The 17,508-nt window shown below is 51.8% G+C and overlaps 1 protein-coding gene across 3 annotated transcripts in view; it reads left to right on the top strand.

The window, feature by feature from the left end:
- The window catches only part of KIAA0513 (KIAA0513 ortholog), a 33,247-nt gene extending 18,754 nt beyond the window's left edge, over positions 1–14,493 (top strand). For all 3 annotated transcript variants that reach the window (XM_040409708.1, XM_040409710.1, XM_040409709.1), the window contains exons 2-12: positions 4,086–4,543; positions 5,672–5,771; positions 6,197–6,270; positions 6,348–6,418; positions 6,541–6,754; positions 7,199–7,239; positions 7,318–7,393; positions 7,617–7,694; positions 11,920–12,000; positions 13,607–13,701; positions 13,902–14,493. In XM_040409708.1, coding sequence (XP_040265642.1) covers positions 4,203–4,543; positions 5,672–5,771; positions 6,197–6,270; positions 6,348–6,418; positions 6,541–6,754; positions 7,199–7,239; positions 7,318–7,393; positions 7,617–7,694; positions 11,920–12,000; positions 13,607–13,701; positions 13,902–13,951 — 1,221 coding nt within the window. In that variant the 5' untranslated portion in view covers positions 4,086–4,202 and the 3' untranslated portion in view covers positions 13,952–14,493. The remainder of the gene's footprint in view (positions 1–4,085; positions 4,544–5,671; positions 5,772–6,196; positions 6,271–6,347; positions 6,419–6,540; positions 6,755–7,198; positions 7,240–7,317; positions 7,394–7,616; positions 7,695–11,919; positions 12,001–13,606; positions 13,702–13,901) is intronic.
- The last annotated feature ends 3,015 nt before the right edge of the window (positions 14,494–17,508 follow it).

Below are 17,508 nucleotides of genomic sequence, written 5' to 3'. Positions count from 1 at the left end.
CAGTATCTGCTCTTATTCTGTATATATATATACACTGCACAGTACCACTTCTCCTGTCCTGTATATATACACACACTGCACAGTACCACTTCTCCTGTCCTGTATATATACACACACTGCACAGTACCACTTCTCCTGTCCTGTATACCGGGTGTAATCCTCAGTATCTGCTGTATCCCGTATATACACTGCACAGTACCACTTCTCCTGTCCTGTGTATATATACACTGCACAGTACCACTTCTCCTGTCCTGTATACTGGGTGTAATCCTCAGTATCTGCTCTTATTCTGTATATATATACACTGCACAGTACCACTTCTCCTGTCCTGTATACTGGGTGTAATCCTCAGTATCTGCTCTTATTCTGTATATATATACACTGCACAGTACCACTTCTCCTGTCCTGTATACCGGGTGTAATCCTCAGTATCTGCTCTTATTCTGTATATATATACACTGCACAGTACCACTTCTCCTGTCCTGTATACCGGGTGTAATCCTCAGTATCTGCTCTTATTCTGTATATATATACACTGCACAGTACCACTTCTCCTGTCCTGTATATATACACACACTGCACAGTACCACTTCTCCTGTCCTGTATACCGGGTGTAATCCTCAGTATCTGCTGTATCCCGTATATACACTGCACAGTACCACTTCTCCTGTCCTGTGTATATATACACTGCACAGTACCACTTCTCCTGTCCTGTATACTGGGTGTAATCCTCAGTATCTGCTCTTATTCTGTATATATATACACTGCACAGTACCACTTCTCCTGTCCTGTATACTGGGTGTAATCCTCAGTATCTGCTCTTATTCTGTATATATATACACTGCACAGTACCACTTCTCCTGTCCTGTATACTGGGTGTAATCCTCAGTATCTGCTCTTATTCTGTATATATATACACTGCACAGTACCACTTCTCCTGTCCTGTATACTGGGTGTAATCCTCAGTATCTGCTCTTATTCTGTATATATATATACACTGCACAGTACCACTTCTCCTGTCCTGTATACCGGGTGTAATCCTCAGTATCTGCTCTTATTCTGTATATATATACACTGCACAGTACCACTTCTCCTGTCCTGTATACTGGGTGTAATCCTCAGTATTTGCTCTTATTCTGTATATATATACACTGCACAGTACCACTTCTCCTGTCCTGTATACTGGGTGTAATCCTCAGTATCTGCCCTTATTCTGTATATATATATATATATATATATACACTGCACAGTACCACTTCTCCTGTCCTGTATACTGGGTGTAATCCTCAGTATCTGCTCTTATTCTGTATATATATACACTGCACAGTACCACTTCTCCTGTCCTGTATACTGGGTGTAATCCTCAGTATCTGCTCTTATTCTGTATATATACACTGCACAGTACCACTTCTCCTGTATACTGGGTGTAATCCTCAGTATCTGCTCTTATTCTGTATATATATATACACTGCACAGTACCGCTTCTCCTGTCCTGTATACTGGGTGTAATCCTCAGTATCTGCTCTTATTCTGTATATATACACTGCACAGTACCACTTCTCCTGCCCTGTATATGTGGACGATGCACAGTACCACTTCTCCTGCCCTGTATATGTGGACGATGCACAGTGCCACTTCTCCTGGCCTGTGTATGTGGACGATGCACAGTGCCACTTCTCCTGGCCTGTGTATGTGGACGATGCACAGTGCCACTTCTCCTGGCCTGTGTATGTGGACGATGCACAGTGCCACTTCTCCTGGCCTGTGTATGTGGACGATGCACAGTGCCACTTCTCCTGGCCTGTGTATGTGGACGATGCACAGTGCCACTTCTCCTGGCCTGTGTATGTGGACGATGCACAGTGCCACTTCTCCTGGCCTGTGTATGTGGACGATGCACAGTGCCACTTCTCCTGGCCTGTGTATGTGAACGATGCACAGTGCCACTTCTCCTGGCCTGTGTATGTGGACGATGCACAGTGCCACTTCTCCTGGCCTGTGTATGTGGACGATGCACAGTGCCACTTCTCCTGGCCTGTGTATGTGGACGATGCACAGTGCCACTTCTCCTGGCCTGTGTATGTGGACGATGCACAGTGCCACTTCTCCTGGCCTGTGTATGTGGACGATGCACAGTGCCACTTCTCCTGGCCTGTGTATGTGGACGATGCACAGTGCCACTTCTCCTGGCCTGTGTATGTGGACGATGCACAGTGCCACTTCTCCTGGACTGTGTATGTGGACGATGCACAGTGCCACTTCTCCTGGCCTGCGTATCTGGACGATGCACAGTGCCACTCCTCCTGGCCTGCGTATCTGGACGATGCACAGTGCCACTCCTCCTGGCCTGCGTATCTGGACGATGCACAGTGCCACTCCTCCTGGCCTGCGTATCTGGACGATGCACAGTGCCACTCCTCCTGGCCTGTGTATCTGGACGATGCACAGTGCCACTCCTCCTGGCCTGTGTATCTGGACGATGCACAGTGCCACTTCTCCTGGCCTGTGTATCTGGACGATGCACAGTACCACAGTTACTGAGTCGTGTTGGGCTGAAGAGCTGACCATTGATGTCACGTAGGTCTGGATCTGGGGGAGATGCATGTTCCTGGTTATCAGGCAGCTCAGGCTGTAGGTCCCTCTACTGATGGCTCCTGTGCGTTCTGTGAATCGTGACCCTATCAGATTCTGGGGTATTCTGCACCCCCAGATTGGCGGCTCCCACCCCTAGCCCAGATTGATGTGGAAGCAGCTGGTGATCGCGCCGGGGGCCGCGCTGCCTCATCCGTTGTCTCGCTCGGAGATGGAGCTTGATGTACTGAAGCCAGTGTTAGCCTAATGAAGCGCGTCGGGCGCCGCTCATCTCCACAGCCGCCTCTCCAGCCTATCTATCTCCCAAATGCCTTCAGATGGCCGTGTCTTCTTGAAATGATGGGAGGCTGGCAGCCATGGGTGAGGGAGAGGGCGCCGGGCACTGCTCCCCCTCTGCTAATTCGAGGAGACGGCTCTGAGCAAGGCCTTACATAACTCCACAGGCAGCAGGGCGAGGGTCCATTTCTGCCCCCCCCCCCCTTCCCCGGTATAATATTTATTTCTGCTCCAGTCACATCCAAAGCAAAATGCAAAAACCGAAATATGCATTTATGCTCTAGTCACATCCAGAACTGCATCCAGACTTCTGGTGCCTGACATTTAAAAACAATGGATTATATACAGTCCCAGGTCAGTGACCTGACCGATCCTTAAGACAGGTTATCAATACCAAGATCTCAGAGAACCCCTTTAAACCTGTCAGCAATATCATATCGTCGGGGTCCGACGCGCTTCTCACAGCTTACCATGCGCAGCGCCTCTCATTGTATAGTGGTCATGCTTGGTATTGCAGCTCAGATCAGCTCACTTTACTGGTCATGTGACTGATGAACGTGACGGCGCCCTCAATCTCGGACCCCCGCCAATAGTGACCTGTCTTCAGGATAGGCCATCGGTTTTACAATCGTGCACAACCCTTTTAACTGCTTATCTGAATGTTTCCATTTGCTGACAGCAAGCAGAGATGTTAAAAATGGTCAGGATTTGAAACTCATTATCTGCATTAGACTGAGACAAGACATGCTGTGACCTGTAGTTCTCCTGGGTAGTCGTGTCCTCCTCGGCGCTGATGACGGATCCTGGCAGGCAGCTCGGCCAGTGACGGCGAGGAGTTAATCCGTCTGCGTAGGCGAAGGATCTGTGCCGCGTGCTGTCACTGTGGAGGGCGACAACCTGCCGTCCCTGGGGGGGGGGGGGGGGGGGATGAAAGCAGAGCCCCCCCAGAATTACCCCCATTACAGTATAAGGTCATTAACCCTTTGCCTGTCATCTCTTCATAAATGATCCTAAGAGATACAACTGGTGGGGGCCGGGGGGCACCCAGCTTTTTTGGAGTCCTGAATGGCGGTCCGCCTGGCAATGGGAGTAGATTTTCCATTCAGGATTCTGGGAAAGTCTTGTGTCTGGATGGTTCAGTTGTGTCTTTTACACAGATCACTGCTAAAGCTGCAAGAAGCGACTTCTGATTGTGCCTTTCCTCTGCTTTTCCTCAGCCTTCCTGCGATGTTTTGGGGGCAGCACTGTGACTGACGGCTGTGCGAAGACGATAGCGCCCCCCGGAGCTTCTCCGTACTACCCGCTGCTGAGCCAGAGATAGAGGGACACCAGCCATGGAGACCCCCGACGTCCCGGTGGGGAACCTGATAGACCTAGATAGTGAACCCCTCATAGTCGCCCCAGAATGTCCCCCCCATCTGGACACAGGCGAGCTCCTGGCGCTAGAGGAGGCGACCCCCGAGAACGGGCAGCGGGGGGAGGAGAGCGATGCCACAGAGTCCGCCGACAGCGACAATGAAATGGCGCCCCCCAACCGCCACAGCTGGAACCACTCCCAGCGCTCCTCCTCCGAGTCCTTCTCATCCAATCAGAGCACAGAATCCGCCCAGGATGAGCAAATGGCGGAACAGAAGGAGTTTATCCGGCGGTACGTCCACAAGGTCTTCACCGGAGGGTAAGTCAGGGGCCCGTGGGCATGCTGGGAATTGTAGTGCCTCAGCATTTCCCCAGCCATGAATGATGATCAACCTTCCTGTACAGTTTGTGTTTTAATTTCTCACCAGGTTCTCTGCTTGCTGTCAGTGAATGAAAACCTCAATGTGTGCCTTGTTACAAGAGTGATACATTGTAGCCACCTGTGTGGACAGGTGTAGTGATTGCTCACTGACAGCAAGCAGAGATGTTGACAATAGAGAGTAGTGTCTGTTGGAAGGTTGCAGATTAGTTCGGTTACGTTGGTTAATCATATGACCCGGTGACTGAGCAGAGCCGACCGCGTCTCCCCCGGGGCGGCCTGTGTTTGCAGCTGCCATACCGCATCATGTAGAGGCTCGGCGGTACGTTCTGCTGTCAGTGCAGAAAATGTGCCGATCCGACAAGCGCTCCGCCGCTGGAGCCTGGATCCCCCCGGGGAGCGGGAGCCTCGCCATGCTTCACTGCTGAACTGTACTTAACGCGGTCGTCTCCAGCCGCGCCATCGCCCACCGCTACAGCTCGAGACGCCAAATCTGCAGCAGATGCCGTTAACCCTTCCACTGCGACCTGTTAAAGGGACACTCCACTATTGCTCCCTATTATCAGCCAGGGCAGTGCGACATTCTAGTCTATTATATGAGGCCTTATTATGGCTGATATCCCCCCCACCGTGATGCATGGGTTAATTGGTGCTTTTTATGGCGCCATATTCTCTCCGTCCTGACAACAGAGTCCAGTCATACAAATATGACAACTGCAAAACGGGCAGAATCCGAGGCGAGGAGGCGCTGCGGAAAACCTGGAGCCGTCACAAACATGAGGGTCAGTACTGCCCTGCACTTTATCATGGGGCGGGGCAGCATAAATAGCGGAAAGGGTTACTGGCCATGGACGTCTGCTCGCCATTGTTTTTGCCGCAGTCATGAGCGAATGGTAATAACTCGTCCTCTGAGGGGGGGGCGCTTGTGTCCTGCGCACCCAGCACTTCCTGTGTGATAGAAGGGGGTCAGCGCTCGCCCCGGAAAACCACCGCTACCGCTTTTCTTTCTGTCCGTTTTATCTGCCCTAGTCGCTGTCTTCCTATATCATGTCCGGATTCTCTCCGCAGGGAGGACGTGGACCAGGAGGAGAAGGCCCGGTTTGCGGAGCTCTGCAGTACGGAGAGCGGGAAGGGAAGGGAATGGTTTGCGCGGTTCATCAGCGCTCAGGTAGGTGATCCCATGGCGCCGCTTATCCTCGCAGAGGAGATGTGAAGTACATTGAAGTCTACGGGCAGATGAGCGCAGGTCATGGTCCATGAGGTCTATGTTTTCCAGCCTATGGATCCCTAGCTGTCGTAGAAATTCACAGCTCCCATCATATCAGGCAGGGCATGATGGGAGCTGTAGTTCCACAACTACTGGGAAGCCACTGCCGTAGAAAACATCGGCCTCCCCTTTAATTTTTCGGCAGTGTAAATGTTCCATTCTCTCCTGATATTCTGTATGCAGATTTGATGGCGAGGTCGTAAACCGTCAGTATATGTGGACCTCCACGCCACGAGTCATGTGACACCAGCGACGTTGCCATATACATTATATACCGCTGTATATTATATGCAGGATGTCTCATAATTAACCTTTCGTCTCCCCAGCGCTGCCACTCCAAGTGTGTCTCGGAGCAGACCTTCTACCGGCTGGTGCAGTCCTTCGCGGTCGTGCTCTTTGAGTAAGTATTGACACTCCGGGCCGGCCGCGCTGTGGTTGCGTTGGGGCCCCCTCCTCACTCCCCTCTTGCTCTTGTAGGTGCTATCAGATGGACGACTTTGGTCCCGCCAAGAACTTGATGACCATGTGCTTCACCTATTATTACATAGGTGAGAGGCCTGTGTGCGGGCGATAAGCGGGTGCAGTGCCAGGGCGCCCACTTATTACCAGCCCAGACAGCAGTGGTGTGACGACGTGATGCAAAATAACGGAAAAGTGTTGTTGTTTTCAGGTAAACCGCACGTGTCCCCCACGGACTCGCGGGAGAAGCCGGTGAGCACCGGCAGCATTGACGGTTATCTGAAATCCGCCAACAGCTGGCTGGCCGAGAAGAAGGACAACGTGGAGCGGCTGCTGCGGACCACCTCCGTCACCACAGAGAACATGAAGGGCTTCTTTGGGGGTCTGGAGAGCAAATTAAAGGGGCCCCTCTCCAAGAAAAATGAGTGAGTAACATGTCACAGCCAAGGGTTTGTTACAGTTGTATCCAGTCTAGACATCCTGATGCATGTTACCTGCACTGATACATTGTACCAGACTGGGAGTGACTAGTACTGCTGATAAAGGATGGGACAGGCCATCAGTGGGGGCTGCAACTCCCAGCACGCTCCTAGAGCCCCTTCACTTGGCTGATTCAGAGCCCCCCATTGATCTGATATTGATAGGTTATCAGTACTAAAGTCCCAGAAAACCCCTTTAAGGTTTCCCCCTTTAAGTAGAGATATTGTAAATGGTGCCACATAGGGTAATGGTCTATAGCCTATCATTTCCAATGTCCTAGAAAACCTCCTTTAAGGCTTTCATTCACTGACAGCAAGCTGAGATGTTGTAAATGGTGCCACATGGGGTAATGGTCTATGATTTGATACGTTTCTTCTGTTTTGTACCAGGCAAAGTGACGAGCCGCCGAGGGAGAAGCCGTCCATTGACAGTGAGTCCGGCCGCCGTGTATTATACCCCCCCCCCCCGGACGTTATATTGTTATAATGTGCTTGTGCTTTATTCTCAGTTCCCCTGCAAAGTCCAGATGACAAGAAGGGAGAGAAGATTTACCTCTACTCACACCTAAAGCAGCAGCCTATATGGTAAGACGTGCGGGGGGGCACGGCCCTCCTATCGATCATCCTCCTGACCCCCTCCCCTAAGGAGCCCATTCCAGAATCGCGCTGATGGCGATTAGGATCCTCCCCCAGCAGGGATCGGGCAGGGATCACATAATGTCCTGCAGCCGGTGCAATGGCATGAACCAGAAAAGAAAAAGATGTAAAAAGTAGCAGTGTTTGCTGATGTGTGTTGCTATGGTTACAGGCACACGCTGCGGTTCTGGAACGCTGCGTTTTTCGATGCTGTGCATTGCGAGAGGAGGAAGCGATCACCCACAACCCGGTAAGAGGCTATGAAGGGTTAAATGGACCCCCTAAATTTTCCCATTGATGCCCCTTTTTTCGTTGTGTTTTTCCTTTGCGCCCTCCATCCCTTTTGTGGTTATTCCCCTCCCGTGGCGTGTCCTGCCTCTACGGAGTCATTGTCATGGGGTGTTAAGTGATGTAATACCCCCTCGTCTAGTGATGTCATTATTTCTTCTCTGTGCTATGACCTCTAACCTCTCATCTTTGCTGACCCCATTTCTGCTGCCGCTCCAGAGGGAACGCAGGGGAAGAAGAGGAGGAGAGGTTGGTTGTGTTTTATAAGATGTGACGCTTGTAATGAGAAATGTAACGTGTTGTAAGAGCCGCTTGTCACCTGCATGCTGAGATCAGCGGTGACATCACTGAGCATGCCGCCTATCCATCACTAGAGATCAGCGGTGACATCACTGAGAATGCCGCCTATCCATCACTAGAGATCAGCGGTGACATCACTGAGAATGCCGCCTATCCATCACTAGAGATCAGTGGTGACATCACTGAGAATGCCGCCTATCACTAGAGATCAGCGGTGACATCACTGAGAATGCCGCCTATCCATTCCCTAGAGATCAGCGGTGACATCACTGAGAATGCTGCCTATCCATCACTAGAGATCAGGGGTGACATCACTGAGAATGCCGCCTATCCATCACTAGAGATGAGCGGTGACATCACTGAGAATGCCGCCTATCTATTCACTAGAGATGAGCGGTGACATCACTGAGAATGCAGCCTATCCATCACTAGAGATGAGCGGTGACATCACTGAGAATGCCGCCTATCCATTCCATAGAGATCAGGGGTGACATCACTGAGAATGCCGCCTATCCATCACTAGAGATCAGTGGTGACATCACTGAGAATGCCGCCTATCCGTTCACTAGAGATCAGCGGTGACATCACTGAGAATGCCGCCTATCCATCACTAGAGATCAGCAGTGACATCACTGAGAATGCCGCCTATCCATCACTAGAGATCAGCGGTGACATCACTGAGAATGCTGCCTATCCATCACTAGAGATCAGCGGTGACATCACTGAGAATGCTGCCTATCCATCACTAGAGATCAGCGGTGACATCACTGAGAATGCTGCCTATCCATCACTAGAGATCAGCGGTGACATCACTGAGAATGCTGCCTATCCATCACTAGAGATCAGCGGTGACATCACTGAGAATGCCGCCTGTCCATCACTAGAGATCAGCGGTGACATCACTGAGAATGCTGCCTATCCATCACTAGAGATCAGTGGTGACATCACTGAGAATGCCGCCTATCCATCACTAGAGATCAGTGGTGACATCACTGAGAATGCCGCCTATCCGTTCACTAGAGATCAGCGGTGACATCACTGAGAATGCCGCCTATCCATCACTAGAGATCAGCGGTGACATCACTGAGAATGCCGCCTATCCATCACTAGAGATCAGCGGTGACATCACTGAGAATGCCGCCTATCCATCACTAGAGATCAGTGGTGACATCACTGAGAATGCCGCCTATCCATCAGTAGAGATCAGCGGTGACATCACTGAGAATGCCGCCTATCCATTACTAGAGATCAGCGGTGACATCACTGAGAATGCCGCCTATCCATTCCCTAGAGATCAGTGGTGACATCACTGAGAATGCCGCCTATCCATCACTAGAGATCAGTGGTGACATCACTGAGAATGCCGCCTATCCATCACTAGAGATCAGCGGTGACATCACTGAGAATGCCGCCTATCCATTACTAGAGATCAGTGGTGACATCACTGAGAATGCCGCCTATCTATTCACTAGAGATGAGCGGTGACATCACTGAGCATGCCGCCTATCCATCACTAGAGATCAGCGGTGACATCACTGAGCATGCCGCCTATCCATCACTAGAGATCAGCGGTGACATCACTGAGAATGCCGCCTATCCATGACTAGAGATCAGCGGTGACATCACTGAGAATGCCGCCTATCCATCACTGAGAATGCCGCCTATCCATCACTAGAGATCAGTGGTGACATCACTGAGAATGCCGCCTATCACTAGAGATCAGCGGTGACATCACTGAGAATGCTGCCTATCCATTAACTAGAGATCAGCGGTGACATCACTGAGAATGCCGCCTATCCATTCACTAGAGATCAGCGGTGACATCACTGAGAATGCCGCCTATCCATTCACTGGAGATCAGCGGTGACATCACTGAGAATGCCGCCTATCCATTCACTAGAGATCAGCGGTGACATCACTGAGAATGCAGCCTATCCATTCACTAGAGATCAGCGGTGACATCACTGAGAATGCCGCCTATCCATTCACTGGAGATCAGCGGTGACATCACTGAGAATGCCGCCTATCCATTCACTAGAGATCAGCGGTGACATCACTGAGAATGCAGCCTATCCATTCACTAGAGATCAGCGGTGACACACTGGTTGCAGCCTATCCATCACTGGAGATCAGCGGTGACATCACTGGTTGCAGCCTATCCATTCACTGGAGATCAGCGGTGACACACTGGTTGCAGCATTCTCATTGATCTCTGCATTATATTAATACAAGCTGTTACTTTGTGTCTCCAGAGATGTTTCGCTGATTTTGCGCCTCGTTAGTTATGAATTATAATGAGCTAATTATCTATTGGGAATGACGCTGATCGTTTGTCCTGTTATAAGATGGTAGATGTGTCAGTACGTGGCGTCCGGCGGAGTAATGCAGAGACTGTAAACCCGGGTGACTCTGCTCCATGTAAGTTTTGCCCCTGGACTGTGCTGCCCGGGGCCACGCCGCGCTTTGTGCTGCCCGGGGACACACAGAGGATTATCTAGACTTAGTACAATTGTAACAAACCCTCTGCTGTGTGAGGTAACCCTGGGTGGGTTATTTCCTCCAGGACACGGTGCTCCTTGCAGCAACCAATCGGATTCCACCAGATTATTTTCCTATTGCGGTCTATGATGTGAATGTTGCCACCTGCTGGTCGCACCACATACAGCACGTTGCACCCTGTTATTGTGTTTGCTTTAAGTGGGACAGAAATTTCATCTTTTGCAGATTTACATTTGGCCTTGCAGATAATGAAGGGTTAATGCCGACCCACCTGGCAGCAGAGCAGAGTGTGGGGCTGCGGGATTCTGAAGGGATAAATGGCGCTTTCACAGCAGTCAGCCCCTCTCCCCTGTATCATCCCCGCACGCTGCTGCTGACAGCTCCTCTGTTCTGCAGCTGCACACGAGGACGCCCCCAGAGCAAGACGGTGCCTAATGACTACTCTCCCCATCAGCTGCCGTTGTGTAATTACAGCCCCTGATGATGGCGCAGCGCTCTGCCTCCCGCGTCTTCAGAGCTCTCTTGTACTTTTTGACATTTTCTGTAAAGATAATATATTAGGAGACATGCGGGAGGCCGCGCCACCCCGCTGCTCATTATACTGCTGACATATGGCGCTGTACCCCCAGTGCTCAGCTACGTCTGTGCTGCCATTCCTTGCCCTCTACCTGTGATTCTGATAATGACGCCATGTAAGAGAAACCCACCAGGTGGGAAGAGCTTGTGTGCACCCCTTATTAGGGTCCAAATAGCAGCGCCATATAGCTCCCAATAATAGCGGCACCGTATAGCTCCCAATAATGGCGGCACCGTGTAGCTCCCAATAATGGCGGCACCGTGTAGCTCCCAATAATAGCAGCGCCATATAGCTCCCAATAATAGCTGCACCGTGTAGCTCCCAATAATAGCGGCACCGCGTAGCTCCCAATAATAGCGGCGCCTTGTAGCTCCCAATAATAGCGGCACCGTGTAGCTCCCAATAATAGCGGCACCGCGTAGCTCCCAATAATAGCGGCGCCGCGTAGCTCCCAATAATAGCGGCACCGCGTAGCTCCCAATAATAGCGGCGCCGTGTAGCTCCCAATAATAGCGGCACCGTGTAGCTCCCAATAATAGCGGCACCGTGTAGCTCCCAATAATAGCGGCACCGTGTAGCACCCAATATTAGCGGCACCGTGTAGCACCCAATAATAGCGGCACCGAGTAGCTCCCAATAATAGCGGCACCGTGTAGCACCCAATAATAGCACCGCCTTGTATCGCCCCCTTCTGGTCAGAGGCTGCACAGTATTTTCTCCCTGTAGCAGGACTTCTCGGTGGACGCCGCTGCGGATCGTTCCCCTCTTTCCGGCAGATGCTGAATATTGTCTTTCTGATTTGTCGCTGCAGAGATAAGTGGTATCACATGACGCAGGAGGAGCGCGACGACAGCCTGCAGTTTAACGAGAACATCACGTTCGGACAGCTGGGGTACGAGTATAACTGCGACTGTGGCCCCCATTGTGATTACCCGACAAAGTCTGACGTTCTAGAGAAATACTCCCCATTATATATAAATATACAAGTGTCCCCGCTGTCTGTCTGTCTCTACGTCCCCGCTGTCTGTCTGTCTCTACGTCCCCGCTGTCTGTCTGTCTCTACGTCCCCGCTGTCTGTCTGTCTCTACGTCCCCGCTGTCTGTCTGTCTCTACGTCCCCGCTGTCTGTCTGTCTCTACGTCCCCGCTGTCTGTCTGTCTCTCTCCACGTCCCCGCTGTCTGTCTGTCTCTCTCCACGTCCCCGCTGTCTGTCTGTCTCTCTCCACGTCCCCGCTGTCTGTCTGTCTCTCTCCACGTCCCCGCTGTCTGTCTGTCTCTCTCCACGTCCCCGCTGTCTGTCTGTCTCTCTCCACGTCCCCGCTGTCTGTCTGTCTCTCTCCACGTCCCCGCTGTCTGTCTGTCTCTCTCCACGTCCCCGCTGTCTGTCTGTCTCTCTCCACGTCCCCGCTGTCTGTCTGTCTCTACGTCCCCGCTGTCTGTCTCTCTCCACGTCCCCGCTGTCTGTCTGTCTCTCTCCACGTCCCCGCTGTCTGTCTCTCTCCACGTCCCCGCTGTCTGTCTGTCTCTCTCCACGTCCCCGCTGTCTGTCTTCTACTGCTCGTGTGTGTCTCTCTCTCTCTCTCTCTCTCTCTCTCTTCTCACCGCTCGTCTCTCTCTCTCTCTCTTCTCACCGCTCGTCTCTCTCTCTTCTCACCGCTCGTCTCTCTCTCTCTCTTCTCACCGCTCGTCTCTCTCTCTCTCTCTCTCTCCTCACCGCTCATCTCGCTCTCTCCTCTCACCACTCGTCTCGTGCTCTCCTCTCACCGCTCGTCTCGCGCGCTCTCTCTCCTCTCACCGCTCGTCTCGCGCGCTCTCTCTCTCTCTCTCACCGCTCGTCTCGCGCGCTCTCCCTCTCTCTCTCCTCTCACCGCTCGTCTCGCGCTCTCTCTCTCTCCTCTCACCGCTCGTGTGTCTCTCTCTCCCCTCGCTCGTGTCTCTCTCTTTCCCTCTCACCGCTCATCTCTCTTTCTTTCTCTCTTCTCACCGCTCGTCTCTCTCTCTTTCTTTCTTTCTTTCTTTCTTTCTCTCTTCTCATCGCTCGTCCGTCTCTCTCTCTCTCTCTCTCTCTCTCCGCTCGTCTCTCTCTCTCCGCTCGTCTCTCTCTCTCCGCTCGTCTCTCTCTCTCTCTCCGCTCGTCTCTCTCTCTCTCTCTCTCTCTCCGCTCGTCTCTCTCTCTCTCTCTCTCTCTCCGCTCGTGTCTCTCTCTCTCCTCTCACCGCTCGTCTCGCTCTCTCCTCTCACCGCTCGTCTCGCTCTCTCCTCTCACCGCTCGTCTCGCTCTCTCCTCTCACCGCTCGTCTCGCTCTCTCCTCTCACCGCTCGTCTCGCTCTCTCCTCTCACCGCTCGTCTCGCTCTCTCCTCTCACCGCTCGTGTCTCGCTCTCTCCTCTCACCGCTCGTCTCGCTCTCTCCTCTCACCGCTCGTCTCGCTCTCTCCTCTCACCGCTCGTCTCGCTCTCTCCTCTCACCGCTCGTCTCGCTCTCTCCTCTTCCCTCCAGGACCTTCACACACAACATGTTGGCCTTCGGACTCAGTAAGAAGTTGTGCAGCGACTTTCTGAAGAAGCAGGCGGTGATCGGGAATCTGGATGAAGGTGAGACGGGAGCCTCCGGCTTCTTAGCCCGGGTCTGGTCTCACATGCCTAGTACTGATCTTTTACTCCAGTCACATCCAGAGCTGCAAAGTTTCTGAACATTCTGGATTATGGTGATTTCATTTAGTGGAGCTGTCAGGACATGCTGGGAGTTGTAGTACATAAGTACCCATGATTGTTTCTTCTCTTGTATCTTGCAGAGAAGTTCAAGCAATTGACGGACTACATTGAGCGGACGGCGGTGGAGTAGCGGACGGCGGTGGAGTCCAGTATTGGAGAGAGCGCTGAGATGAGGCTACCTGCATGCTTCTCCTACCACTGCCCTATGACCTCTCCGACCTGTGCCCATGGGGCGTCCCTGCGCAGGTGGGGGGCGGCAGCGGCAATAACTGTAGAGTCTTTATTTTGTCTACTCCAAGTGTTTTATAGAAGTGTTCATTGTCCGTGTAGCGGGGGAGGGGAGGACCGCGCCGGTTACAGAGGAGACGGGAGAATCTCTTTATTTTTTTACAAGCGTGGCGCTGCCCGTCCCCTCCCCCGCTGGGTGTTGTGGTCCAGTTTGCGGCCGGGCAGCGTTCCCTGGTATTTCTAGCCTCTAGAGCAGAGTATATATAATATATACAGTATATAGATGTATATTTATTACCTAGGACGTAGAGCGGATAGAGAATATATATTTATTTTTTACACATGTGGGCGGCTGGAATGGACCCTGATCTAAGGGCCACAGCACAGACTCCAGTCAAATATTAACCCCTCCCCTCCCGACAGTCATACGCTATGGTGGCCACATCTTCTTCCTGACAACTATTTTCCCACTTCTGGAGAAGGTGTCAGACTCCAGGTGCGCAGTGGTGACCGCTAAGCCCCTCCCACGGTGGTGACAGGTTTAATGTGGCGTAACGCACGTTGGACCCAACTTATACTTTATAATGCTGGAAACAATACCCGGCGCCGAGCGCTGGCGATTCTCACCTCCGCTATCACATTTGGGTAGTCTGACCTCTTTATTATCTGTTCCCCTCCTCCACTGACATTTTTTACATAGTTGATAACGGTTGAAAAAAGACAAACGTCCATCAAGTTCAACTGAGGGATCGGTGCGGACGCGAATCCCAGAAGGAAGTGAGACTCCGATTTCTACACATTTTCAGAATAATGTTGTTTACTTTTAAGAATTCGTCTAAACCCTTTTTGAACCCGTCCCCCGTTCCTGCTGTGACCACGTCCTGAGGACGTCCATTCCACAGGTGCACGGCTCTTACAGTAAAGAAGCTTTGACGCTTCCGGAGCCTGAGCTTCTTCTCCCCCAATCGGAGGCAGCGCCCCCTCGTCTTCTGAGGGCGTTTTACATGGGACAGCTTTTCACCGTATGTTTTGTACGGCCCATTTATATCCTGTCCCCCCTTAGACGTCTCTTCTCAAGACTAAATACATACAATTCTTTTAATCTTTCTTCATACCTCAGACCCTCCAGGCCCCTCATCAGTTTAGTCGCTCTCCTCTGTACTCTCTCCAGCTCCAGGGCCTCCTTTCTATGGACTGGTGCCCAGAACTGAATATTCCAGATGAGGCGGCACCAACGCTTTATAAAGTGGTAATATTACATCCCTGCCCCGCGGGTCCAGGCCTCGTATAATGCAGGACAGTATCCTGGTGGCCTTAGAAGCAGCTGATTGACATTGTGCTGTCATTTAATCTACCATCCACAAGGACCCCCGAATCCTTCTCTATAAGTGACTCCCCCAGTGTTACCTCCCCCAGGACATATGGAGCACGGAGAATATTACTAACAAGACGCAGAACTTTACATTTGTCCACATTGACCCTCATTTGCCAAGTTGCTGCCCAATCACTGAGTCCACGTCCGCTTGTAGTTTGTGGACATCGTCCATAGACCGTACAGTTCTACACCGCTCAGTGTCATCTGCAGAAATAGATATCGTGCCGTGATGAGGAAATCCTCAGTGACGCTTTATGACGCCATTTTTTTTTTTAACTCCTTTCCTTGTTCCTTGATCAACTGATACTTTGTCACTTGATAAACTGATAAACTGATACAATCTCTGCAGTTTCAAAAAAGTATCAGTTTGGAGTCTATTACTGAGAAGCAACCGACAGAACATTAAATGGCGAATCTCCAGAAGAAATGCAAGTTGCTGATTTATAAATGCTCGTACGTTTGCAGGTTTAGCCGTTTTTGCTGTCTTAGTGCAGGGCGAGTTTTCTTTGTTGCTGCGTTTGCAGTTTAAACAGATTATCCGTCACTGGGAAGATGAGCCGCTTATCACAGACTACTCGCTGCGTCTGCTGCTGACACTGAAAGAGTTAAAAACTCAGCTGAGACGTGGTGAATGAGCAAAAAGCGAAAGCGCCACGTGCAGCGACCTTCTGCAACCAATCGGATCTCTGCTTCCATGTCCTATCCTTCAGTGGAAGAATGAGATCTCAAATCTGATTGGTTGTTAAACAGATCCCTGAGCCAGACAGCGACGCCCCCCACAGGAGCTGCAGCCGGCGACGCCCCCCACAAGAGCGGTTAGCCGGCGACACCCCCCACAGGAGCTGCACCCGGCGACGCCCCCCACAAGAGCGGTTAGCCGGCGACACCCCCCACAGGAGCTGCAGCCGGCGACACCCCCCACAGGAGCTGCACCCGGCGACGCCCCCCACAAGAGCTGCAGCCGGCGACACCCCCCACAGGAGCTGCAGCCAGCGACGCCCCCCACAGGAGCTGCAGCCGGCGACGCCCCCCACAAGAGCGGCAGCCGGCGACGCCCCCCACAAGAGCGGCAGACATTGATGCTCTATCAGTAGATTCTAGGGGTCTAGGATTTGATCCCCAAGTATTGCCAGCCGTGGCATCACCTTATGGACCAAGTATTACTGGAAACAGGAGGCAGCCATTCTCTGCACTAAGCCAATACCTCTATGATCTCAGTGAGGCACGAGGTACAGAGTTCCTCATGGATTCATAGAATCTTCCTGGCACCGCCTCCTCCGTCTGTTATTACCGCCGTGGGTTTGGTTCTGGTGTCTGTGCTGTGGTCCGGTTCTGTTTTGTGCTCCTGTAGTTTCAGTATTTTCTTTAGATAAAATGTATTTGACACTGGGGCCACGACTGACCCCCCCCCTCGAAATGTGAAGTGTCACTGAGTCGTTTTGTATCTGTGTTGTCGGGGGGAGTGTGTGCTGCCATTTGGCTTCATTTTATTTGCTGGTGAATGTCCCCCGGGGTCTCTCTCCATCAAGGCTAATGGTTACAACCAATGGTTTCCATTATTAAAGGGGCAGGGTCTTCAGCTGTGGTTGGAGTTACTGTGCGTAATACCATATCAGCCTGTAGGGGGAGCCGGACCAATCCACTGACTAGATTAGTGCGGTCATCGGCATTTCACCCGCCAAACCATAACCCCCCCAGTAGTCGCTGCTGTAACTAGTAGACTGGGTGGTGCATCCGTATTGACATCTCTGCCTGTGTCTGAATCCATGAATTCTCAGATGAAATCCTGCGCATGCACATTGGTATCCTGCTGTGGCGCAAGCACAGAATCGTGGCCGTTATCGCCTTCTTTTCTCGTTGGTTTACTGAACATATGCATTAGATTGTTTAATCCAGACGGCGGTAAGGGAGAAGGATCTGCACCAGAGCTGGAAACCAAGATGCATGCGCAGGATTCCTTGTGTGGCGGGGAAGTGACGAGCTGCAGCTCAGCGAGTCTTAAATAATCGTGGGGATCGAGGTGAATAATTTATTCATCCCCCTGCCTGCCAGTAATGTGGGTTTTGGGGCTTCCCCCCCACATG

The sequence above is a fragment of the Bufo bufo genome, chromosome 10 (assembly GCF_905171765.1).
Source record: "Bufo bufo chromosome 10, aBufBuf1.1, whole genome shotgun sequence".
NCBI lineage: Eukaryota > Metazoa > Chordata > Amphibia > Anura > Bufonidae > Bufo > Bufo bufo.
The sequence above is the reverse complement of the archived record's forward strand: the minus strand, read 5'-3'. Positions and strand labels throughout refer to the sequence as shown.